We start from the raw sequence: 27,761 nt of genomic DNA, 5'->3' as shown, positions 1-27,761 counted from the left end.
TTCGAACTTGGTTATTTGTGATCTATGCTCATTGTGTGGATAAGTGTACTGAATGCCGGTTTGCAGGTTTCAAAATTAATCTCTCAGGATGGAATCAAATAGGGTGCAGAGGATATACACAAGCGGGATGAGTGGCCAACAGCATGGCAGATAGAATATAATATCAGCCCTTCTGCAAAGCAACATTTGTCGTCAGATTGTTGATTTGCTTGAACTTTTCCAACCCTCGACAATGCTCGCATTTATTGTCAGATTTTCCCGAGCACAGCTTCTTAAGATGTACACAATACAGCAACCAATGGGGAATTATATTGCAGCGCTGCAGCATAAGAAGGGGAAAAAGCACACTTATACAGCTTCTCACCACAAACACATGCCCCCAGCAAGCTCTGCCTTTTTTATTTGCTTGTTGCAAGAATGATTTGTCCAAAAAAACAAAGTGAATGCTAGTGGCTGGGGGGATGCATTATTAATTTTAATGAAAGAGTGAATGTGTGGGTGTATGAATGAACAAATGAGTACACAGTTTAGTTGATGGGGTAAGTCGTTGAGTAGAATGGGTGGGTGATGTTGGTGGGCAAGTGAGTAGAGTCACATTTGGGTGAGGTAGTAGATGAAAGGAGATGTGTGGGGAAGGTGGCAGTAGGTTGGCATATTGGTTGATTGACACATTGGTGAGGTATTCAGTGGATAGGGTGATAGGTAAGCAAAGTGGTAGGAGGGCAGGGTGGCAGATGGGTGCATTTGTAGATGGGTGAGGCTAAGGTGTTTAGGGTGGCAGCTGGCTGAGGTTGTAGTTGGGTATGTTACATATGTGTGGGATGACAGTTAGGCAAGATGATTGGCGTGTAAGGTGGCAGGTGGTTGGTGTGGCAGGTTGGTGAGATTGTAGGTGAATGAGGTTGTAGGTGGGTAAGGTGGCATGTGAGTGGGATGACGTGTGGGCAAAGTGGCAGCTGAGTGAGGTAGTTCATGGGAGCTTAAAACATGTCAATCTTGTAAACCAGGCTAATATTATGAAAAAGTTTTTTGTTAATGAACAGCATATTATTTATTGTCTTTTGATTTTAACTCAGCCTAATACAATTTGCTTTCCTCAACAGTTGATAATTCCGAAGCAAAAGCCTCCCAGTTCTCATTTATTTCTTGCAATGTGAAGAAGCTGAGAGAGCTGCCAAAGCAGAAGATATAAATTACCTGAAGTTTATTCAAACCTCCGAGCAAATCCATGCGCGGAATTGCCTCCAGGCCATCTTGAATCACACGTAAACATTGTGCTTCGTCCAGAAAATTTTTCTGGATAAGATCAAACAGTTTCGTAGCATCAGCCTTCTCGAGTCTTCCAGCTGGGATTCCATTATCAACCAATATGAGCTTGAATCTTTCCATTTCATCCAATGACAGCTCATCAAGAATTGCTAGAATTTCACTCATGATCCCTCAGAAATTATTTGAACTGCAAAAAAAAACAATAAAGAGAGGCTTTACTGACTATCATTCCAATATATGACATAATTGGTAACAACAAAAGAGGACAAAAATTAAACTCATGAGTAGGACTTGCACCACTTGCTCCATTATTCAATAAAATCATTGCTGAGCTCCTAGCCCTAATTCACCTCGCTATCCATATATTCCTCCACCAGTTAGTTTAAAAAATTTACCAATCTCAGTCTCGAAAACATTGATGAAGTCAACAACCGCAGTTCTCCAAAGATTCAGATCCTCCTGAATGAAACAATTTCTCTACATTTCTGATGAAGAGTCATAAGGACATTAACTGTATTCCACTCCGCAGAATCTCTCAGAACTGCTGAGTTTTTTCAGCTATTTTTGTTTTTGTCTCTTCATTTCTGTCCCAATTGACTAGCCACTTATCCGGATGGTCTCTCGTTGTTATACATGCTAATTAGTAGTTCATGTTTGCATCCCATCTAGCAGAGCAATTTAGTTACAGGCAATGGTCATGTGCATTGTGAATTTTCATTTCTTGTGGAAAATCGCATTCTGTTAGTAGAAACTACGTTAATTACAATTTACCTTTTGTACCTCTGAAACCTGGCCTTAAGTTACATTTTGCAAGGGGTAGACGAGGGGCCAGTCAAGTCAAACAATCTAATTTCACCCTTTGAGGTCTGGAGACACAATTATCTCTGACGGAGGGATAAATGGCTCTTCCTTCTAATGGGTCAGCATTAGAAACAATACACCATCATGATCTTTTAGCAGGAGTAAAACGTTGCCAAAATATTGGAGTGCATCTATAACTTATTGGAGTGCATCTATATCTTCTATTTTGAAAACACAATAATTCGTTCTGTTGGATTATTGCGACAATATAACACTAGTAGTATTATTTAGTAGTAAAGGCACTGCTTTGTACATCCTGTGTGCATGAGCTTGTTATCCTACTATGTCAATTAGTGACACTGATTTTGATAAACCAGCTACAAAAGCGGTAACGACGTGGTGAAAAAAATCAGTTCAGGAATTTCTGCACAGAAGAAATCTGCCACACTTTCCTTTTGTGCTATCAGCTACTACCGTAGGGGTGAGCAAAGGGATACATACTGCCACTATTGCATCTGGACATCTCATGCTGTGTTAACTCAAGAGCAAAGCTATTGATACATTACGAATGAATTGAAAGATTGCGAAATTAATTTCAAACTGAAAACGTAAGCGAATATATAACTAACCATGGGAAATAATTGTCTAGCTCATTGAGGTGAACAATTTTTGGTGAAGGATAAACAATCGCCAGGCCAAATTAAGCTCTCCCGTGTCTTCTTCCAATATTGTCAAATTCTAATTTGTATCCTCACTGGCTTCGGGTGAGGTCCCAGAGGACTGGAGATGGCCAATGTTGTTCCATTGTTTAAGAAGGGGAGCAGGGATAATCCAGGAAATTAGAGGCCGGTGAGCCTTACGCAGTGGTAGGGAAATAATTGGAGAAGATTCTTCGTGACAGCATTTACTACCATTTGGAAGCAAATGGGCGTATTAGTGAGAGGCAGCATGGTTTTGTGTAGGGGAGGTCGTGCCTCACTAACTTGATCGAGTTTTTCGAGGAGGTGACAAAGATGATCGATGATGGAAGGGCAGTGGATGTTATATACATGGATTTCAGTAAGGCCTTTGACAAGGTCCCTCATGGCAGACTAGTACAGAAGGTAAAGTCACATGGGATCAGAGATGAGCTGGCAAGATGGATACAGAATTGACTTCGTCATAGAAGGCAGGGGGTAGCAGTGGAAGGGTGTCTTTCTCAAATTGAGAGCTGTGACTAGTGGAGTTCCGCAGGCATCAGTGCTGGGACCTTTGCAGTTTGTAGTACAGATAAATGATTTGGAGGAAAATGTAACTGGGCTAATTAGTTTGCAGACGACACTAAAGTTGCAGATAGTGAACAGTATTGTCAAAGGATACAACGGGATATAGATCGGTTGGAGATTTGGGCAGAGAAATGGCAGATGAAGCTTTATCCGGACAAATGCGAGGTAATGCTTTTTGGAAGCTCTAATACAGGCAGGAATTATGCAGTAAATGGCAGAACCCTTAAGTGCATTAACGGGCAGAGGGATCTTGGTGTGCGGGTCCACAGGTCACTGAAAGTGGCAACGCTTGTGGATAAGATAGTCAGGAAGGCATATGGCATGCTTGCTTTCATTGGCAGGGGTATTGAGTATAAAAGCTGCGAAGTCATGCTGCAGCTGTATGGAAACTTGGTTAGGCCACGTTTGTAATATTGGGTGCAATTCTTGTCGCCACATTACCAGAAGGATATGGAGGCATTAGAGAGGGTGCAGAGGAGGTTTATCAGGATGCTACCTGGTCTGGAGGTTACTAGATATGAGGAGACATTGGAGAAACTCGGATTGTACTCACTAGAGCGATGGAGATTGAGTGGCGACTTGATTGAAGTTTACAAAATTATGAGTGGCATGGACAGAGTAGAGTCAGATGCTTTTTCTGAACGTGGAAGAATCAATTACTAGGGGACACAGATTTAAGGTGAGAAGAGAAATCTATAGAGGAGATGTGTGGGGCAAGTTTTGTACGCAGAGGGTAGTGTGTGTCCAGAATTCGCTGCCAGAGGAAGTGTTGGAAGCAGGTACGATAGTGATGTTTAAGAGGCAGCTTGACAATTACATGAAGAGGATGGGAATAGAGCGATACGGACCCCAGAAGTGCAAAATGTTTTAGTTGACAGGCAAGATGATCAGCGAAGGCTTGGAGGGCTGAAGGGTGTGTACCTGTGCTGCACTTTTCTTTGTTCTTTGATCTTTGTTCTTTGGATCTGTCATCTGCACCTCAGCTGGCAATAGGGAGTCATTCTCTAAGTAGCCCTATAATGCTTAAAAATATAAATAAAAGATAGCATTCAGGACAAAGAGGAGTGAAATTAAATTTCTAGGAAATCATAGCAAGCCAGAGGACAGGCAGCAGTGTAGAATTGAGCAAAGCAGGATCAAGGGCTTGATTAAGAGGGGAAACAGACAATGAGATTAAACTTGTAAGGAACATAATATTAGACTGGAAAAGTTTCTATAAGTATGAAAAATGAAAAAAAATGCGAAGGCAAGTAGAAGCCCTTAAATTCACAAACAGGAGATGTTACAATAGAAAACAGGGAAGTGGCAGAGCAATAAAAAATACTTTAGCTTTGTCTTCACTAACGGAAACACAACCACCTTCCCAGAAATGCGAGAGAACCAATGGTCCAGTGATAAGGAGGAATGGAGTGAAAGTAGTAATGGTAAAAACAAAAGTGCTGGATAAACTTATGGCATGAAAGCCGATAAATCTGCAAGGCCTGATAATCTACATAAGTGCAATAAAAGGTGGCCATGGAGATAATGAATATGTTCGTTGTCATCGTCTAAAATTCTGTAGATTAATGAACCTTCCCGGAGGGTGGAAAATGTAGTCCCACTATTTAAAATTGGCTAATAAGATTTTTCAGGAAGTAACAATGAAAGAGAGTGCAGCTGGGGTCCTTAGATCAAGACAATTGGTGGAGTTACAGAAAAAAAGGATCCAAGAATACAACACTTATGCTTCAACATACACAGAAGCAAAGGCAGATTGTCTTGCAAAACGGTATTAGCTTAAGGGTAACAGCAAAATACTGTGGATGTTGGAAATCTAGAACAAAAGCAAAAATACCTGCAAAAACTCAGCAGGACTGAGAGCATCTGCGTAGAGGAATGCAGTTACTTTAAGGATAATGTATTAATTAGAAGGAGGCGGCTGGAGCAGTTTCAGCAGATGGAAACTGGATGGAAGTACATCATATTGTTACACCATTTGGATACTACAATGAACTACAAGAGTAACTCATGAATTTCGAATGCAAGGGCATTGAGGAATTACAAAGCTCAGGTGAAAATACAAAAGTAATTTTATTGGCCTGGATTGCAAAGAGATATAGTGAAATTTTTAGAACATTGCACAATTTTCAGGTGATAGGGAAGAGTGCGATATGAGCACCCTGGGGCAGGCAGTCACAATCACCTGGAGGAGATTTCAAGAGGACGGCCCTAGGACAAGTAGTCAGCAGCACCTAGAGCAGAGTCTAAGAGGATGGCCTCGAGCCAGACAGTCAGCAGTGCCAGGAGGAGAGTGCAAGAGGAGGACCATGAGCCACACAGTCCTGAACAACTAGAGGGCAGAACTTCCTGAGAAGGGCAGAGGCGATGGGAGATTAAACAAAAACGGCAGCAGAAAGCCCCTTCAATCTGTTTGTGCCTGTCAGGGCCGAAGTGTGACACCAAAGGAAGACAGGTTGGCGATTGTTGGGTATCACTTACATGTCCCCTTTGGCTGACCAAGTGTTTTAAATCAGGAGACTATATTGCTGCAGAATATTACAGTTCAGAAATTCACTTTTAAAATATTTAACATCCAAATTAATTAATTAATTATTTAGACTAGAGTTGGCTGGGTGACCGATGTATTCCAGCTGTAATATATAGGATGGTGGACGCTGGGGAAACCCATGGTGACCATATATGCAAAAGTGTTGGTTTTCGAGGAACTCCAGGTCACAGTTGATGAGCTGAAGTGCGAGTCACTGGCACTGTGACACATCAGGGAGGTGGGTTAGTTACCTGGGTACTCTGTTACCAGAGACAGTTACATCCATAAGATTAATTACATAAAATTTGAACCGTTGTCAGGGAGAGAAGGGTGTGATTGCGAGTGAAGTAGGTATGGGGATACAGAATTAATTTGTGGAGGAGATTAAGCCTGTTTCCTTTCAAAATAAGTACAAGGTTCTTGCTCCTGGTGTGAACGAGGGTGCAGACTTCACGGAGGCTGTCCAAACTGACCACAGCACCATGACACAAAGCCTCATTAAAGTGGGGGGATAAAAGAGAAATGTAGTAGTAATTGGGAATAGCATAGCTAGGGGAATAAATAGATTTTTCTGCAGTAATGACAGAGAGTCCCGACCGCTGTGTTGCCTGCCTGGTGCCAAGGTTAAGGACAACTCTTCCGGGCTGAAAGAAATTTGAAGTGGGAGGGGAAGAATTCTGTTGCCGTGATTCTCGGTAGGATAAACGACAGAGGTAGGACTAGGAAAGAAGTTGTGCTGATGCACTATGTGCAGCTCGGGGCTTACTGAAAAAGCAAGACCTCAAAATAATAATGGTTGTGTTACTACTCAAGCTAGATTGGTGTAGGTTAAATAAGATTATGAAGGTAAGCCTATGGCTAAAAGATTAGTATGGCAAAAATCGATTCCGATTCATGGGGCTCTGGCACAAGCACTGGGCAATGAGAGAGCTGTTCCATTGGCACGGGTTTCATTTGCACCATGCTGGGCCCAGTGTCCTGGCGAATCATAGATAGGACTTTCAAATAATTATTCGGAAGTTAGGGGCTTGGGGGAGGAGTTCAACTGAAGAGAAATTACAAAAATCCAAAGTAAATGGGATAGCAGTGGTGCAGAGTAGTGAAGGGGAATGATAATAAAAGTCTAAGTTGAAAGGGCAGACAATATAAGCAGAGGAGTACAGCAGAAATTAGAAACAGAATGAGTTGTAATGGTAATAACTGAGAGCTTAAAGGCTCTTTATCTGAATGCACGCTGCATTTGCAGTATGAAAGACTAGTTGCCAGCACAAATAGAAATAAATGAATATGACTTTGTAGCTATTAAAGGGACGTGGTTGCAGTGTGGGCAAGACTTGCGACTCAATATTCAAGGATACTCGACATTCCGCAAAAATCGGCAAAATGGAATAGGAGGTGGCTAGATTTTTTTAATAAGTGGAGTTGTCAATGCAATGGTGAATAGTGGTATAGGTGCAAAAATCGTGATGTGTAATCAGTCTGGGTGTAAATAAGGAAAGACAAGGATCAGAAGTCACAGTGGGAATGGCCTATATGCCCCGAAATATTTGCCTTACTTTAGGGCAAAATATATATCGGGAAACAATGGACGCATGCAGTAAGGTTTCTAAAAATGCTCATGGGTGATTTTTAGTTTCATATTGACCCGACAAATCAAATGGCAGTGGCGACATGGAAGGCAAATTTGTGGAGTGCATCAAGGATTGTTTCTTAGAGCAATGTGTTGCAGGAGCTACCGGTGAACATGCTATTCTACATCTAGTAATGTGTAATGAGCTGTGATTACTAAGATCTATCATAGTTTAGAATTCTCTAGGGGGTAGCGATCGCAATGCGGTAGATTAAAATTCAGTGTGATAGCGAGAAACTTGGATCTCAAACCAGTGCGTGCCCTCGACTTATTTAAGAGAGATTACAGGGGTATGAAGAAAGAGTTGTCTGAAGTGGGCTTCGAAATAAACTAAGGTGAGGATCAGTGGATCAGCAGTGGCAGACATTTCATAACGTTGAAAAAATATATCCTGGTCAAAAAGAAGGACTCGATGAGGATCATGATCTACCCGTGGTTAACAAAATTGGTCACGCTGAGTATCCAATCAAAAACGAAGACATACAAAGCAGCAAAAACTCGTGGTAGGCCAGAGGATTGTTTTTTTTAGCAAGCAGCAGCGGGTGAGTAAAAAGCTATTAAACAGGGGAAAATTGATTGAGAAAGTAAATTGACAAGAAATATAAAAACAAGCAGTAAAAGACTATGTGGGTATATAGAAAGATGGAAAGTGGCTAAACTGAGTTGGAGACCCTTTGAGGATAAGTTTTGTAATTCAACAAGTTGCCATCCTGAATCACAAAGGGTTTTGGAGAGATGGCAAAATACTTTAAAATCTATAATGAGGTGTATAAACAGGAATATTCAAGGTGTTGCTATGAGGGATTTCATTCTTGTAATTTGCTATTTGGCATGCTCCTAATGATTTGGTCCTTTTGAATTCGTCTATGGTCATTTAGTCGGGCAAACAATGGAATTGAATCATGAGAATTTTGCACGTCAAAATGCAGAAACTGCTCTCCTGAGTTTTGTATGAAATTTCAGAGAAAGATTAGATAGAGCATGTGAGTTAGCTAGAGAGCATTTAAAGAAAGCACTGCAAGGGAGAACAGTGAAGGAAAATAGGAGATCCACAACTTGTAGACTTGTTGCTGGGGAAAGAAAAATATTTTAGTTTTCTTACCAGTATTGGGAAACTCATTAAAGGCAAGGTTTAGCTGTTCTTATAGGATTGAGAACAAACTGATTGAATTAAGTATTCCAGGTAGAAGTCAGAAGCAGAGATTGTGTCATACAAATATGCTTAATAAGTACTTTGACAGGAAGGAGGACAAAGGTAAGTTATTAGGGGTCGTAGATAAGGAAAAAAAGGTCGAAATGAAGGATTCTGAAATTGATTTTCCCTTAATCAAATTGGACAATGAGGGGGTTCTAAAATGTAAATGTAATGTTGAGTTTCTGTCCAGACAATTGGAAAAGTGATTTGGACAGGCTATTGCAGTCACACAAAGCTATTTGTGGTAATAAGCTGAGGAGGAAAACATATGAGTGTAGAAAGTTCACCTTCGAAAAGGCAAGAACCTTTTGGATTAAGTCCAGCAAAATTCTCAAAATTTCAGAAAGTAACTGAATTCATGCTTTAAAATGACATAATTGAGTCTCGCTGCAGTTAGTGGAGTTCACCTATTGTGATGGTGCCAAAGACAAGTTAAACACTAAGTCTTTCTGTTGAGTTTCAAAAGGTTAATGCAGTGACAAAAATGGTCTAATTTCCTATACAATTGTTGGAAGATCGAATTGAGAATGTTGGAAATTCAAGGATTACCAGTAAGATGGTCTTGCTGAGAGAATATTGACAAGTACTGTTATTGGAGAGAGCAAAGGAGATATCAGATTTTCAGATGCAAACTGGACAGTATGATTTTACAGTTATTGCATTTGGTATGAAACATGCACACACAACATTTCAAAGATTTACAAACAAAGCTATTGCAGGACTGAGCAATTGTGCTGTTTTTATTGATGACTTGATAGTTTTCAGTCAAACATGGGAGAAGCATTTGCAACTTCTGGAAGCATCATTTGGTCGACCACATGAAGCTACTTGGTTGATGAACTTTGCAAAAAGGGTGAATTTGTAAAAGTGCAAGGTACATATCTAGGCCGTAAAATTGGACATGGTCAGGTTGCTCCGAGAGATATGAAAGTGAAATATATTGTTGATTTCCCCATGCCTACAAAAAACGAGACAATTTTAGATTTCTGGACATGAGCGACTTTTCCTGGAAATTTGCACCAAATATTAGCAGTGTGTTTGCTCCATTGATTTAACTACTGAAAAAGAAAACAAGAAGTGCCAATGTACACAGGCGTGTCAGAATATGTCTGAAATTTTGAAAAATGCATTGACTACGGCTTTAGTAGTAGTACTCAATTATGCCCAGCAATTTAAGTTGGCCATTGATGCAAGCAATATAGGCATTGATGCCATACTGTTACAAAAAAAAAACACTGGAATTGGGAAGCTGATAATATATTTTTCGGGAAATTGAATGTATAACAGGGAATAATCAATGCTAGAAAAGGTGACTCGGGGTCTAGTATTAGCGTTGCAGCATTTCGACTTATGCTTTGCAAATAATTTGACAGGAACAATTGTTTACACGGATCACAACACTTCAAAGTTTCTGCACAAAATTCGAGGCCAAAGTGCACGGCTATTCAGAAAAAAATTATTACTGCAACAATTTTAGCTACAGATTCCACATGTGGTAGGACGACAAAATGTATATGTAGATAGATTGTCGAGAGTTTGAAGCTCAAATGGAAATTGGACACTTAGAATTTGGACATTGGACTGAAATAACTTATTATGATACCAAGGGTTTTTATGTATATTGTTATGTTAATGCATGCATCTGGTTATGTAAAAGTATGAGCATATAGATAAATCTAGTTGGAATTGTAATTTGGGTTAACACAAATGAAGCCTCCTGAATAAATTATGGTGGTTCGTTTTTGATAAGGGGAGAGGTATGGAAAGTTATAATATAATAACTTTCATAATATTTAATCTATTTAAGTGGATTATGTTGATCTCTCTGTGTGTGTGATTTAATTTACAGCTTGTAGCCAAGTAGACTGCAGGTTGAAGTTATCCATAGAAGCAAGAGCTAAAAATGTCTTACTTTGTTAATTAGTATACATGGTTGGGTTCCTAGGATGTAAGGTGTAAAGGAAAATTGTATTTTTAGATAGATGAAGGGATTTGGTTTTCAAAGTGATCTTAGTAATTTTCCAAACAGCCAGGTAAGCAAGCTAAGAACCGTCTGTATTTTCCTCAAGCATTATTGACAATACATATTGACAACATGAAAAAAAATGGTGAAAGTAAAGTTCCAAGTACATATGGGAACACTGGATTTTACACTAAACGGGGAGAAATAAGTATAAAGGAGAATGAGGTTATGTATCAGGGATGGCACTATAACATCTAACAGAAGTGTGAGAGGTCTCCAGTATGTTTGTGTTAAGCCTGAAACAGATCCTGAGAAAAAAACACTTTTAAATCAATGTCCAGGGTATTGTGTTAACTTGCTGGATTTGTTATTATAGTAGTAATTTGTAGACCCATGTAGCTGATTGAAGTATATTACTTTGTTAAAAATTATTCCATTAATTTGGTTTTATAAATCTCTGATATCTTGGCGGACGTATTACCCCTGAATTCTGCACGTGCATCTCAAAATAAATACAAATTGCAAAACAGTTGTGGTAGAGTGATCAACTTTCCTTTGTGCGTTTACCGATTCAGCGCACGTCAATTTCCGCCTTTTAACATATGTTTTAAGTTTCTTAAATTTAATAAGGCTCAAATGCAATTAAGCCTTGCATTTTATTAACATCCTTATAAACAAAAGTGATGTTAGCACAAGTGAGGCAGTTGGTGAGTAGTAAGTGGTTATTACATAATTATGACTAAATTTCTACGTGTCAATTCAATTTATTGTGTAATAACTATATGACACATAGAAAGTTAGTCATGTTAGTGCAGCTCAGTCCTATTCAAAGTACAGTCTGTTACTTGTAGGTAATCCAGGGAATTTCTTGAGCCGTGGTCAAACTCATATGCAGAAAATGTGGTAAACAGGAGCATCTAAAACATGGATTTAGCTGTGGCGTAATTTTGGCGCATCCATGAGGTTCAGAAATTCTTGGCCATCCTGTGCTCGTGGTCTTTAGAATGTGAAAGTGGTAAGACAAAACAGGTGACTCTCAACCTTTCAAGGCACAGCTCAGCAATTATGCAGCACTCTGGTGCATATCACACCTCAACTAGTATTCAGTTCTTCGCTTTCCTGTGGGGAGGGAAACACCTGCTCAGCTATGCAAGGCCCCAGCAGGAAGTTTATGACATCATTCCTGAATGGGGCTTCTATTGTTTGACAAAGGACAGGTGTTTCAATGGCCACAGATGTGAATCTGGAATGGTACGCTGCTAGTCAAGGATGTCAGTGTGCAGCCACAGAATTCTCTCAGGCAGAAGGGAGAAAAAACACCAGTTTATCAGCATGAACAAATTAGGTAATTAAAAATAGTGATGAGGTTTGGAAGACATATTGTGGAGCCAGGAAATAAACTAAAAAGGATATAAGGGTAGTGATTTCTGATTATTTAAATAGTACAGAATAGATGAGTGCCGGCCTGGAGAGATTGTGCAGGAGGGAGGGCTTTATACCCCGAGATAAGAGGACCAGTTCTGGGGAATGTGGCATACTTTTGCACGTCAAAATGACCAAGACAAATCCATTTGCTTGTTGGCTTGCTTTCACAAGTTACAGGGTTCAACTAAGTTAATGAATGATGGGGACCACTATGCAACTGTTGAAGGGAACATAAGGTGCAGAATGAATTGAGAGAGCCAGTGCCCCCAAAAAACTAAGGCATTGTGTGATGTCACAGTAAAATGGAATGAAATTAGTTCTGAATCATGTAACTGTAATGAAAGCATTCTATAAACTTATCTTTCCAGCTGTGTTTACAATTTGATTGGTCCAGGTCACGAGAATGTTAAAAGTCCCCCATAACTTTTACATTGTCTTCATTACAAGTTTCAGTAAGTTGTTGTTTTATCTTCGCTTCATTTCTTCTTATCATTGTCTTTTAGGCGGCCTATAAACTCGTTCGACCTGTATTCGCTTACCTTTGCTACTCCTGGTCTCAAAGCAAACTGATTCTACTTCCTGTTTTTCCGTGCAATAATCCTTTCCCTCTTGTATCTTTATGTCATCCTTCTTCATTCGGGTTAACCTTCATCTTTTTCCATTAGGACTGTCTTTTTCAAATGTTGTATACTATGGAATGCTTACTTTCCAGCTTTGGTGACTATGCAACCATTTGCCTCTAGAAGCTTGGTCTTAATATTGGCCAGTGGCCTTGGGCCCAATTGCAGCAGGGAGGGGGTGTGGGGGTGGTTGCAGCTGGATTTATTACACTATGGACAGTCTCACCCTCAATATATCAAACATTGTTCTCGCGTTGAAACATATGCCTCTTCTGCTAACATCAAAAGTAATTTCCAACTTATTACAAAAATTAAATTGCTGCAGATGTTCTGCTGTTCAAATTCTTCTCTACCTCTCGGACAATGGAGGCACTCACCGGGCAGCTAATTTCCATCATCGTCCCATATTACAAAAGTTAAAACTAAAGGAAGGAAATTGCTTTGCGTTCAACAATATGACAATGCTTTATCCGGGGAGCATGGAACCAGAGTTGTTGGACATTCTGTAATCCAGGGAGGATGGAGCCAGTGAGAAGAGATTATGTGTATTCTGGGGAGGATGGAGCTGGTGAGATAAGACAATGTGCAACACGGGGAGGAAGGAGACAGTGAGAACTGACAGTGTGTAACCTAGAAATATGTAGCTGGAGAGTTCAGTGTGCAACCAGGGGAGGATTGAGGCATTGAATTTAGATAGTATGTAATCAGGGGATTATGGAGCCATTAAAATGAGGCAATGTATGACCCACAGAAGGTGGAACCATTAAGATAATGAAACTTGTAATTTGGGCATGATAGTTTCAGGTTACTTCACAGATACCGGGCAGGGGTCGTGCTGATATTTGAGGTTTTCCTGTGCATCATGTTCAGTAAATTGACTGGAACTAGATTTCAATTCTATATCCTATTTGACTTAACCAGATAAGAGTTACATGACCACTGATATGCTGGTGCCATTCTGACTTCAGCCACACCTAGTAAACTAACACGAGACTATCTGATGTGCTCTCTCAAAGGAGAGAATCACATCATACATCAGATCATTAACTTAAACATACACACTTGTTGCAATGTTTTGAGACAAAAACTGACATAATTTCACAATCCATTGCAAGGCGACATGTTGAATACTTGTTCTTGGTGGTCAAACACTCCCATTCTCACTCTCACCATTTCCAGACTTTTTTTTAACATTTATATACTTTCTACAGGACCTGTGTTTATCAGAGTAAATGATAATTTCCCTTACCTTTCCCCCCAGTCGAGCTATGCACGTTCTTCGAATCTGAATCATTGTTTACTTCCAGTTGGCCGGACCTTCCCTGTCACTCCGTCACACATAGTTCCATCATATTAGCCAAGTTATTTGAATTCCCACATCTCTCTAAAAAGTATATTTGCATTTGCCTATTTTGATTGTTTTTGATGTCACTGTAAATGTTGTCGGTCTTTAATGTGAGGCTGTACATTTTGGATAAATTTGGGGTTATCCATTTTGGTAGCAAAAACGTGAAGGCAGGTTATTATCTGAATTGCTATAATTTGAGAGAGGCGAATGTGAAACGAGACCTGGGTGCCCTTGTACAGCAGTCGCTGAAGATAAGCATGCAGGTGCAGCAGGAGATAAAGAAGCCAAACAATATGTTGCACTTCATAGCCGGGGAATTCGAATGCAGAAAGAGGGATGTCTTGCTGAAATTGTACAGGGCCTTCATAAGACCACATCTGGAATATTGTGTGCAGTTTTAGTCTCCTTATATGAGGAAGGATGTACTTGTGATAGAGGGAGTGTAGCGAGGGTTTACCTGACTGATTCCTGGGATGGCGTGACTGACATATGAGGAGACATTGAGTCGCTTAGGATTATATTTACTGGAGTTCAGAAGAATGATGGGGATCTCATAGAAACCTACAAAATTCTAAGAGGGTTAGACAGGGTGGATGCAGCAACGATGTTCCCGATGGTACTAGAGTCCAGAACCAGGGGTCACAGTCTGTGGATATGGGGTAGAAAATTTATGCCTGAGATGAGGAGAAATTTCTTCACCCAGACATTGGTGAGCCGGTGGAATTAGTTGCCACAGAAAGTAGTTGAGACCAAAACATTGTATGTTTTCAAGAAGGAGTTACATATAGTTCTTGAGGTGATAGGGTTCAAAGTTCATGGAGAGAATGCGGGAGCAGGCTATTGAGTTGGATTATCAGCCATGGTCATAATGAATGGTGGAGCAGGCTCGAGTGGCCAGAACATGCTTCCTGAGATACAGGACCCAAAACTGCTTACAATGTTCTAAATGTGGTCTGACCAGAGCCTTATAAAGTCTCAGCAGCAAATCCCTGCTTTTATATTCTAGTCCTCTCAAAATTAATGCCAACATTGCATTTGCCTTCCTAACTACTGACTCAACCTGCAAGTTAACCTTAAGAGAGTCCTGGATTATGACTCCCAAGTCCCTTTGCACACAAGATTTCTGAATTCTCTCCCCATTTAGAAAATAGTCTATGCTTCTATTCTTCCTACCAAAGTGCATGACCTCACAATTCCCCACGTTGTATTCCATCTGCCACTTCTGCCACCTTTGTACCATCTGCAAACGTAGCCAGGATCCCCTCAGTTCCTTCTTCTAGATCATTAATGTATAAAGTGAAAAGTTATGATCCCAACACTGACTCCTGTGGAACTCCACTAGTCACCGGCCGCCATCCACAGAAGGACCTCTTATCCCCATGCTCTGCCTCCTGCCAGACAGTCAATCTTCTATCCATGCTAGTACCTTGCCTCTAACACCATCGGCTTTTATCATACGGAGCAGCCTCCTGTGCGGCACCTTGTCAAAGGCCTTCTGGAATTCCAAGTAGATAACAACCATTGGCTCTCCTTTGTCTAAACTACTCACTACCTCCTCAAAGAATTCTAACAGATGTGTCAGGCATAATCTCCCCTTGATGAAACCATGCAGTCTTTGCCCTATTTTACCATGCACTTCCAAGTATTCTGAAAATTTATCCTTAATAATGGATTCTAAAATGTTACCAAGGACCGAGATCAGGCTAATCGGCCTGTAAATTCCCACCTTTTGCCTCACTCCCTACTTAAACAGGGGGGTTACATTAGCGAATGTCCAGTCCTCTGGTACCGTCCCTGACTCCAGTGATTCCTAAAAGATCACCACTAATGCCTCCACTATCTCTTTAGCTGTCTCCTTCAGAACTCTTTGGTAGAATGTAATGAAGTCCTTTCAGACAGTAGGATGTGAAAAACTGTAGTGTAGGTAGTTGTGGGAAAATCTGTGGATAGGCAATCTCCTTAAATGAAGAGACAAAAGTCAAGGAAAGTTGATGGAGTTTCTCAGTTCAGCATGAGAGAATGAAGCAGCAGCCATATTGCGATCAATGCACCAGAAATATTGGTCAGGGACGAGAGCAGAGTGGGATTGTCTGTAAGAATGCTTAGGCAATCTGCACCAACGGCCGATCGCCCGCTACCCCTACACTACCACCCACATGCCCCCCACCGCCTCCCCTCCAACCAACGGACCCCACTCAACATTTATTTTCCTTCCCTTTTCTGTCTTAACATTGTTTATCTCTAGTCTTTGCTTTTGGGTGGCAGGTGTTCATCATTTTGGCATTTACAGCTTTTCTAGATGCAGTCCTTGTTTCATGCCTTCTTTTGAAGCATCATTATGACTATATTTGGTGCTTTACAAAAAATTCATTTAAACATCAATAACCTGCTCACCAAGGATCAGTATGGGGTCCACCAGGGCTAAGCCTCGCATGATCTATTCGCAGCATGAAAGATTCCTTATGGAACTGAGGTCAATGGGAATCAGGAGAAACAGTCTCCCTAAAGACTGTCTTCTGGGCAAAACTTATTGAGCTGCTTCATTAGTGACATTCCTTCCATGATGTCAGAGGTTGGGGTATTTGCTGATGATTGTTCTCTACCAGCTCCGACTCCTCTGATACTGAAAAGGTCCATTCCAGCATATGTTAAGACCTGTACAATATTCAGTCTTGGGCTGATAAGTGGAAAGCACAATTTTCACCACACATGTGCCCACAATGACCATCTGCATGAATACAGAATGTAACCAATTCTATTTGACTTTCAATGATAATAACCTCACTGACTGCCTAACATCAGTATCCTGGTGGTTAGCATTGCCAGAAGCTGCACTTGACCAGCCATATAAACACTGCTGCCACAAGAGTGGGTCAGAAGCTGTGAATTGTGTACGGTTAACTTGCCTCTTGATTCCCCATTGCCTCAATACGACACAATTCAGAAATGTGATGGAATTCCCTCCAAATGCCTGGATGAGTGTAACTCCAACAACACTCAAGAAGTTTGACACAGTCCAGAAAATAGCAGCTCATTTGATTGAAATTCCACCCACCCCTTAAACAATCATTGCCTCCACCACTGACATAGTGACAGCAGCATCTACTGTTTCAAAGATACACCGTAGCAAATCAGCTTCGACAGCACCTTCTAAAATCACAATTTCATCATCCAGAAGGGCAAATGCAACAGATACATGGGAAAACCACCACCTGCATATTCTGCTCCAAGCCACACACTACATTCACTGGAAACTGTATCACTGCTTCTTCATTGCAATTGTGTAAGAAACCTGGAACTCCCTTCCCATCTCCCCAATTGAACAATCCCTTGTGCATGGTATACCTACACCATATTGACTGCAGAAGTGCAAGAAGACAGCTCAACATCACATTCTCAAGGGAAATTAATGATGAGCAATATGCGCTTGCCTTGAAGCAGCACTCAAATCCCATGAAAAAAGACGGAAGAAAATATGTGCAGAACCATAAACACATACCGCACAGATGGGGGTTATTAGTGTCCACTCTGCCTGTGTTGGTTCCTTGAAAGAGTAAGCCTTTTAAAGGCCCACGACATTACTGCTATTGCTGTAATGCTGTAATTCTGTGTCCTCAAATATCAGTCCAAAGTCCTGTTAAAATTATTGGTAGAATCACCTACCACTACTTTTGTCATGTAAAGCCTTCCAAATCCCATCAACTTATTGTAAAAAGAAATCTCCTCAGCCTAGCTTTAACTCTTTTACCAACTACTTTGATTATATGATCTCTGCTTCTTTACTCACTCACCGGATGAAATTGTTCATTTTTTACTCTTGTCTACTGTTGAAAAATGTATCAAATTGAATACTCAATAACTTTCCCTGTTGCAAAGAAAACTGTCCTTACTTTTTAACAGCTACTCATAATTTAAGCCCGGCATTCCTAAAAATGTTAGAAGCTACCTTAAAAACGTTATAGCAGGGCACTTAGAAAAATAAGTTCAAGGCAATAAGGCAGAGTCGATACTATTTTCTAGAAGGGGAAATCATTTTTAACCAATTTATTGGGTACTTTGAAGGAATCACATGTGCTGTGGATCAAGGAGAACATGTGGGCTTACTATGCTTACATTTCCAGAAGGAATTTGATAAAGTTCAAAGGTTATTGCAGGAAATAAAATACCAAGGGATGGCATATTTGCATGGATAGAAGATTGACTAGCTAACACGAAGCAAAGAGTGGGCTTGAATGGGCCTCTTTTTGGTTCGAAGCATTTGACGATCGGTGTGCCACATGGAGCACTGCTGGGGCCTCAAATTTTTAGAATTTGTATATAAGATTTAGATGAAGTGACCAAACGAATGGTGACTAAATTTGTTGACAACGCAAAGATAAATAGATAACTAAATTGTGACAAGGATGTAAGGAGGCTGCAACGTCGCAAAGATAGGTTAAATGTGTGAGCAAAGATCAGGAAAATATAGGAGTACAATGTGAGCAAATGGAAATCATTAATTTTGGGTATGAATCATTAAAAAAAGGAAGCTAATTACAGAAATGGTGAGAGATTTCAGAGCTCTGAGATTCAGACGTGTCGTCATGCCCAAGTGCATGAATCACAGAAGTTTAGTGCAAGTACAGCAGGTAATTAGGAACAATGTTAGAATGTTATCGTTTCTTGTGAGGGGGATTGAATATAAGAGTTGGAAGGTTATGCTTCAGTTACACAGGGCACTGTTGAGACCACATCTGGAGTACTGTGCACAAAACTGGTCTCTTTATTTGAAGAAATGTGTAATTGCCTTAGATGCATTCCAGAGAATGTTTACTAAACTAATACCAGTAAAGGACAGGTTGTCTCACGAGGGAGGGCTGGATCGGTTAGGCTGGTATCAACTGGAATTCAGAAGAATAAGTGGCGAAATTGATTGAAATCTTTAGGATAATGAGGGTTCTGGACAGGGTCTATGTGGAGAGGATTTTTTCCTCCTCTTGGAGAATCTAGAACCAGAGATCACTTGTTAAAAATAAGGGGTCTTTCACTTAAGACGAAGACGAGGAGATTTTCTTTCCCTTAGAGTCTTTTGAACTCTCTCCCTCAAAAGGCGCGGAAGAAGGGCCTTTGAAGTTATTTATTATGGCAGAGATAGATAGATTCCTGACTAACAAGGGTTTAAAATGTTCTGGGTGGTAGGCAAGAATGTGGGGTTGAGATAACATTCAGAACAGCCATGATCTCATTGAATGGGTGAGCAGGCTCGAGTGGCCTGCTCCTGCTCCAAATTCGTAAGTTCGTATGTATGTTCGTTTTTTCCTATGATAACATTCTGGTGAACCTGCTCTGCTTCCTTTCTGATGACTTAACCTCTTTCCTGAAGTGCGGTGTCCAGAATTATACAATGGACTCCAATGATACCGGATCAGTGATTTATATATTTCCGTCATGTTCCCCTTATTTACATTCTCTACGTTTCTCCATTTGCGAAATCGAGTAACAAGTAATTGTTTTTCTTATTAAGCAAGTTATTAACCAGTCCTGTAAGGATTTGTTTTTATGGACATAAATAATTCTCTACATGTCAACAGTTTTGAAAATCCGGCTATTAATAAAATGCTGTCTTGCCACGTTTGCCCGTCAATCACTTCGTAATTTTCCACATTGAACTCCATCCGTCACGTTTCTGCCTGCTTCTCTATGCAGCCTATGCTATTCCAAGCTTATAAAGATCCTCATTATGGTATAATTCTCTATCATTAAGTAATATTTAACAGCAACTTCGCTGATTATCTGCAGTAATTTCAATGAGGAATTGCACAATATCATCACATGAGTGCTTGCATGAAATGGAGCTGAACTTTCCTCTCTGTAACAGCCGTACCTGTTCAGTGAAACATTTTTAAAATGTCCAGACTGGGAAATTGCTTGTGCAACTATTTCCTTTAACAACTATTTTTCTGCATCAGCAATAGTGAATCTCCATCACATGTGTTGTGACTTGTTCCACTTCCCTGTTACAATACTTAGAATTTTAACTGACCAAGAATTTAAAATATTCATTTATCATGAACAACTTCAAATGCTACAATGATACCATGGAATTGAATATATTTCTAAAAGAAGCCTGCGATAGCTACCAGGGCATTGGAAATGGCTATACTTTACTCAGGCTAGAAGGAGAATAGCAAAATCTCCTAAGCAGTCCAGCGATGAGACTTAATTTATGGGACTGATATGTTTTGCAACAGGGCTCCTTGTTCAAGTGACTTGTTTTTCGTTTGTGGTGGAGACAGGCATTAAATGTAGGGATATACATTCAGGAAAGTTTGTAATGCTTTCAGTTACGTGATACCGAGGGTTAATCTGTCAATTTGAATGGAAACAGATGTAACACGCAGAGCGTCAAGGTTGCTTTTTCTTTCTACTAAGCTTTTGTGTAAATTTCATGAAAGAGCTCTTCGTCTGTACTATCCCTATTGCCCATGTTCTCTCTCTGAAAGGACTCTTCGCTCACTCCACTTCCCCATTTGCAACATCTCTCTGCTCTCGGTCTTAAACAACACTCCCGCCATTCACTGTCTCTCTGACAAATACTCTGCTCTCATCCCATTTCTTATCGTTCTTTGTGCCCTCATTTTGAAACAACTCCTCCCACAATTTCCGCCATTCATGCTCTCATCCGGATGCTCTCTTTGGAATCACTATCTTCTCCATTCCATTCACCTCATCGTCCCTCTGGCTCCATTCCCGCTCTCTGAACGCACACACCTCAGTCCCATTCATCCCATGGCTATGGCTCTCTCTCTCTCTGAAAGATCTATCCTCGGTCCTACATTTACTTAACATTTGCCTGTGTTCCCTCTCCCTAATAATGCTCCCTTATTCCTACTCCCATTCTCTTTCCGCACAACATAATATTAACCTCACAATAAAATACTTCTCTTTCTGTCCCATTCCTCTCAGCTCACCCATGCACTGTGTGAACTCTCTGTGCTTAGTTCATCCCCCGCATTCAGTGTCATGGCCCTGGATGATGTCACTTCTCGGCCTCTTTTCCTGTTAACTCAAATCCACTGTGTTCTCTTCCTAAGTGAACTGACCCATCAGCGTCACGATCCTTCAGTGATAAATTGGAAGCAAAGCCGCTTGTAATGAGACCTGACAGGCACATTCGCAATTGAGGAACTCGCTCACAGAGAAAATCTGAAAGCAGAAGTAACAAAACCAACATCATATGCTCTGAGTTTAGTTAAAACGAACATGATCCCTTAATATTCATACAAAAAGAAAAGTACATTTAGCAGTTTCTCCTAATGATTTGAAAATAAACGGTAATTCATTTTGAGAACAATTATTGGGCCATTTAATTCATGTAGACAGTATTGAAACAAATCAGATAATTCAGAAACAAAGAATAAGTGTGAGTCCAATAAAATTGTGGTGCATTTAAACTGAACTGTACTTAATGTGCTTCAAGATTTTGTGTTAATAGCACACATATGCAGCTCAAGCAACAGTTCCAAATCTTGTAGCTATCAACTGAATCCCTATTAACAGCATTTTCAGCATTTTAAATGCTTTACAGATATAAAACTGGGATACTATTTTAATTTAGAATAAATTCCCATAAACCTGCTGGCAAACGATGAGCCCCCTTTTATATTGTAATGTCCTTGAGTAGCTTTCCACTCAATTCCATTAGAGTGTACTCACATAAATGAGACATTTTCGTTAACATTTCTCTTTCTGCAGACCATAACATACGTAAGTGCTACATTATGTTAACGTATGTGACTCCTGCCCTGCTTGCCAGTACTAACCTCTAAATGGAATTAAGCCAACGAGGGGTAAATGTAAACAGAAAATGTTGGCTAAGAGAGCAAGCCTTCCGGATTATTATATCATTTACTCGCTGCATGATTCCAAATTGAATATACCTTAGAATTAATCCAGTAAGAGTTGGTCTTCCGCTCCCTACCCTGAAAGGAACTGTGAGACTCACCACTGAAATCCTCAGCAGCCGAGACATCCATAACCATGAAGAAGGACAAGTATTCAGAATCTTCTGGATGGACATCTTGTCAGCTACTCGTGCGAAGCATGTAGGCAAACTCCGATTAAAGTGGTTATTCTCCGACTACAGTGCTGTCAGAGGTGGTGTTTGGGATGGCGGGTTAGAAGGGAGAGGGGTGGTTATTCCCTCTGATGGACCCATCCATTGAGTGCCCAGAAAGGAACGTATCTCCACTCACGCCGCCATTCCCACACACCGCCACACGCCTCACCAACCCCCACAACTCAGCTCCGCTCCCGCACCCCAATCCATCCCTTCTTATATATCGATTCTCGTCATTTTTACCTATAAAACCTGAACCAATACTTCTGAAGATATGGAAAGAAATCAATTGCTTACATTCAGTTTCAGGCACGGCCAGGTCGGATTGGGCTGTCAGCTCTGAGAGGCAGGACGGAGATGTTGTCAACTGCCGGACTCACTGCCGGTACTTTACACAAAGCAAACACCGGGTCTTCCTCTTTGTTTCCTTCCACCCCTGAGTTGAATTTCCCTCTCGCCCTCCCGAGAGCTTTGTTTTCAGTTCCCGTGGAAAGTTTCCACACACAGCCCCAAGGTTTGAAGACCACAGACTAAGGACACTGTAATTGTCGAAATCAAACATCGAGAATGACTGAAAGCAGTACTAAAAAAAGAGAAACCACATGCTCTGAAGAACGGCCAATGTTGACTCAGGCTCTCTTTCCACAGATACTGCCAGACTGCTCAGCATTTCTAGCACATTCTGCTTTTTTTTTCTTAACATCAGATTTTCAGTATCTGCAGTAATTAGTTTATTTGTAATTGGTTCTGATTTCAGTTATCAGGAAGAATAACTCAGATTATTCAGTTCGGGACACGGGACATTTTGGAATAATAGAGATGGAGATGAGTTGAAGATATGTTTTGATCAATCAAATGCCAATTGTATTATTATTAAAACTGTTTTCACTATTTTACACTATTTTCCCCTGATATTCGAATCTGTTCGTGCAATAAAAATGGACTGGTTCAAACATTAATATTTCAATTTTTGTTCAATGTTAATAAGGTTTGTTTGGTGTGTGGCAGTGTCTCAGATTTAGTCGTCAATTGAGAAAATATTTTACTCTAAAAAGTGTTGAATAAGTTCTGTATCTTTACTGCCTGGCATTGGATGTGAACGTGAATCTTACAATATCTTGCGCCTCACTTATGATCAGTCTTTGGTATTTTTCAGGCCTGTGGGATTGATTGGGAACCTGTTTGCCTCTCGTACTGTGCATAAATGTTGGATCATTCTGGAGCCAGGCCTCTGGTTTAATCTGTATATATGATTGATAAATCTCTATCTATTTATATATATAATCTTTGCAACTGTACCTTTAATGTTCCAATATACAAGTAGCTATCCATTTGATATATAAGTTATAAATAGTGATAAACTTTAGCACGTGAGAGTCCGCATTTTTGTCAGATCACGTGTGTGCTTTCTGAATGAGTTTTAAATCAACTTGAAATTAAACAGAAAATGATCGGGATATTTAGCAGGTATAGTAGCATCTGATAAAAGATCTTCGACCTGAAAAGTTAAATCTGTTCCCCAATCTACAGTTGTGCCTGATCTACTGAGAATTTCTGGCATTTTATGTTTTATTGTGGAATAATTGCATCTGCAGTACTCCTATTTTCGATCAGTAAAACTACACAACAGTGATTGCGATTGTGAATAACGTATAACATTAAAGCAGTTATTGCAAAATTGTTGGAATTGCAAAACTGTCAGTCTGCTGTTCAGTTAGTTATTATGGGTCACTTATGTGAGATTGACACATTTCCTGTCAATGCTGTAGTACATGTGATTTGGCGGCCGGGATTTATGTATAAGCCTTTCAGCGGGATTGATTTGGCGTGAAATGGAACTATCTCCTTTCTCTCCAGCTCTGTTTGAATGTTGGATTAAAAATATGTCTCTGCAACCTGGAATCAGAGTGGGATGGGATATTTCTGCTGGTTCAGGGTTTGGGACTGATGACCTGTATGTGTCTCACTGTGTCTGAGTGATAATGTACCTACTGCTGTGTGAGACCAAACTGCCTGCATTGTTCCTTTGGGGGGGGGGGGGGGGGGGGGGGGCGGGGTGGTGGAAAGAATAAGCAAAGATAAAGTCTGTGATGTCGTGGAGGGCAGGACAGCTTAAATGAAAAAAGAATAGTGCAAGGCCAGATGGAGAGGTAATGGGAGAGGTAATGAAACGAACGATGGAAAGCTGAATGGCAGGATCCTGAATAGTTGCAGTTCAAAAGCAAAGAAACAGAAACAAGAGGAAAATAGAGCAAAGGAAAAGAAAATACAAAATATGGAAGATCTTACCATGTAAGTTAGGCTGACATCTTCCAGTCACTGTTTACAAAATCCACATGCGCAGTCAGATTGTTCATGAAATCTGGCTCATTACGCATTCCGAAATCGAGAATGGCCAATTCCTCTCGGTTTCAAATTTTCTTGTTTCAGCAAACTGTCCAGGTTTCAAGCCACGATTTCACTGATTTTACAGGAATTCTGATTCAGCCTATTTGACGTGAAATAGACAGTTTCTGTGTTAAGACACACATGGAAATATCGACTGGCTGTTGTTCCAAAGGGCTCTTCGTCTCAGGGGGCTCTCATATCCCGGGATCGATAAAAAAAACATACCGCTGTTACTGACTGTAACTGATAAAGAATTTGTTTTATCTGTACTCACCGTCCGCTACATAGCAATCAATTTCCAATTCTAAAACTTATTTTAAATTCCCTATGTTCTCTTCTTTAATTCTCACTAATGCATTCCCGTTTGGGAATTGAAGGCACTCAATCCGCTTGATAGGCGGGTGTACTAACACTAACGAGAGATGCCTTAACTGCCAGAGGAGAGGGGTGGAAACAGCTAAAGCCAATGTTTACTTCAGGCATCAACAAATTCAGATGAAAAGGAAGGGGTAAACCAATACTTTCAGGAATTAACCTCTAACTGTGCGACTGGAGAGGCTGCGGGATTCCTGAAGTTATCCCAGAGCAAGACCAGAAGGTGACAAGGTAGTTTGTCTAAGTGTGCAGATTGTACTTCAATTGTAATCAGGAGTTCATGTCCTTATCAGCCAACACTTTGATAGATTTGCTGAATGGCAGACATTGAATTCAATGCAGTCATTTGGCAAATGCATTCCTCGTTGGTATCGTGCTTAATGTCCCCTACTGTCACGTGACGTGGTTCAATACTCAAACGGGAATAAGCTGTATGACAACTTAAGAGACCAGAAATAAGTTTGAAGTAAACTTTAGGATTTGAATTTCTTTGCTAAATTGGACACAATGTGTGCAGGTAAAATTGCGCATCAGTGACAAATAGAGGCAGAAACAGTCAGTTTTTTGTTAGAGAGCTACATTTAACAGCTGGCTTTAAAGTTCAGGGCCCACACTGACTTTGAAACTAGAAACGGGATAGCAATACGAAAGCAGTGAAGATATGTTGAAACTTTCTGAATGACTATTCAGAGCCCAAGCGGCGTATTATCACCTGGACCACAATTTAAGTAAAATTACAAGTTTCTACAAGTAGTGCAGATGAGATTTACTAGAACAGTACATGAGATACGGGACTACAGTTATGTGGAAGGAGTAGTAAGCTGGAATTTTCTCTTTACAGCAGAGGAAGTTCAGGGGAGGTTAATGGAACCTTTCAAATTGCGGAAATGAATAAGTGTAAAGTGTTTGCCTTGAGAGAATAGCCGGCAACCAGAGGATAGAAAACTAACCAAAAAATCGGAGGAGGGAAACGAGCAGAGTTCCTTTGATGCAGTGCACTGTCTTGATCTGGAATTCACTGTCTAATAGCTTGATGGAAGGAGCTTCAAGAATAGCTTTGAGAATGGCTTTCAATAAATCCGTGATGTTGGGATTTTACAGGATTATGAAGAAATGAAAGACAAGTGGAACTAATTTGGATAGCTCTGCCAGAGGGCCTCCATAGGCAGGATGGGCCAATCGCCTCCATATGTGTAGCAGCTTCTATTATTGCATGATCAACTGTGGGTCAGAAACTTCCTGATAAATGCAAAGTCTGCATTAATCCGGTATTTGAGATGTCAAACAATTACTGAACTCAGTGGTAAATCATTTTTGAATCCAACCCACTTGGGGGGAAGTACAGCTGCAATCTTACCAGGAACCTGATATGGGCGTTTGGATCAGCAGCTGTCAGTTCACCTTTTGTTAAAAGTCGAGAATGAGCTGTTATTGGGGACAGCAGATTTCCTGGGAGACTGAACCCTCATTTACAGTCTGGAGAGGCAGGAACAGAAAAACTGTGGCACTCCATTGTATTTACTAACTCTTTATGCCTCTTATTGATGCCGGTAGCAGGAATGATTGATTCTAATTTCTTTAAAAATGGCACATACCCTGCAGGGTACGAACCCACATAACTTAATTGACTGAAACCCTATAAACTGTCATGGCATTGTGCAAATTCAAGTACAGGTTATTTAAAAATGTTAGACCCTGCAAGGATGCCATGTTCCAGAGATACAGTAACAGCAACAATTCTAATAACAAAATATGCGGACTAAGACCAGATCCATTTTACCCACATTATTTCCGACTAAAATGCATAATATTGGACCGACTGCTTAGACAGCCTGACGGATTGTTATCTGAACAAAGCATTGCTTTTTCCACATCCCTAAAATCATACAACTCCATTCATGACTCTGCTCACCTGCTGTCGAACCTCTCATCACATCAATTTCCGAACTCAAAACTTGACTATTCCAGTGTTTCCCTCTCTGCTCAGCTAGTCCCTATCCTCTTAATGATTTTCACTGAAACCTGCTATCTTTGGTTTCATCTAACTTAATATCTACTTCCAAGCATTAGTGTCAATTTTTTTAAACTCTCGTATTAATCATCGTCAGACGTTTTGTAGCATTAAGGCGCCATAGAAATGCTGGGTGTTAATATATTAGAGTGATTAGAGCATGGAGGGAGCCTCTTGTGTTTGCACCAGGTCACTACAAGTTCAATGAACTGCAGTCAATGACGGATCTTTTTCCCGTTGTCCTATAAATGTTTCCCTTTCTGGTACTGATATAACTCTCGTTTGAAAGCTATGATTCGAGCCGCCTACACCACACTCTCAGGCAATTCAGTCAGCTTTGCCTCGGGTCGCCTTTCTTTTTTTTTTGCTAACAGCCATGTATCTGCGCCCACTAGTTTCCTATCCTTCCAACAGTTAAAAAACAGGGGACAGATTCTGGGGAAGATGGGGCTCTACCAGGTGGACGAGTTGCGTTAGAAGCGGAACTGATGCACACGCAGGGGTAATTTCTAGTACTATGGGGAACGATTGAAGCAAGATTGGCAGACGGATAGGAAGACACAAGTGAGGGAAACAAAAATATAAATTAAAGACAGAAAAGTAGAAAGGAAAAGTTGAAGGCAGAGGAAACAAGTGCTTTCAGCAAATAGGACCATCATACAAAAATATGTAAATACGTTAAAAAGATAAGTTTAAAGGCACTGTTTCTGAATGAAGTAGGCATTGAGATAGACAAAGTGACAACACAAATAGTTGTAAAGGAGAAGGGTATGATAGATATTGCAAAGACATGAGTGCAGGTTGATCAAGGCTGAATTTCAAACTGCATTCGATATTTAAGACAGA

General features: G+C 40.4%; 1 protein-coding gene across 8 annotated transcripts in view; it reads right to left on the bottom strand.

Annotated features, from left to right (window-relative positions):
* Positions 1-22,699, bottom strand: part of LOC121269317 — a 67,035-nt gene extending 44,336 nt beyond the window's left edge. For 2 of the 8 annotated variants that reach the window (XM_041173860.1, XM_041173867.1), the window contains exons 1-4: positions 22,439-22,699; positions 20,994-21,228; positions 4,257-4,357; positions 1,198-1,456 (exon numbers count right to left, since the gene is read on the bottom strand). In XM_041173860.1, coding sequence (XP_041029794.1) covers positions 1,198-1,434 — 237 coding nt within the window. In that variant the 5' untranslated portion in view covers positions 1,435-1,456; positions 4,257-4,357; positions 20,994-21,228; positions 22,439-22,699. Of the gene's footprint in view, positions 1-1,197; positions 1,457-4,256; positions 4,358-20,993; positions 21,229-22,027; positions 22,110-22,438 lie in introns of those variants that run through there. The other 6 variants (XM_041173861.1, XM_041173862.1, XM_041173863.1 and 3 more) reach the window with 6 other exon arrangements.
* Positions 22,700-27,761: the final 5,062 nt, after the last annotated feature.

Source organism: Carcharodon carcharias, chromosome 24 (assembly GCF_017639515.1).
Source record: "Carcharodon carcharias isolate sCarCar2 chromosome 24, sCarCar2.pri, whole genome shotgun sequence".
Lineage (NCBI taxonomy): Eukaryota > Metazoa > Chordata > Chondrichthyes > Lamniformes > Lamnidae > Carcharodon > Carcharodon carcharias.
This window is presented reverse-complemented; position numbering and strand designations above follow the sequence as displayed.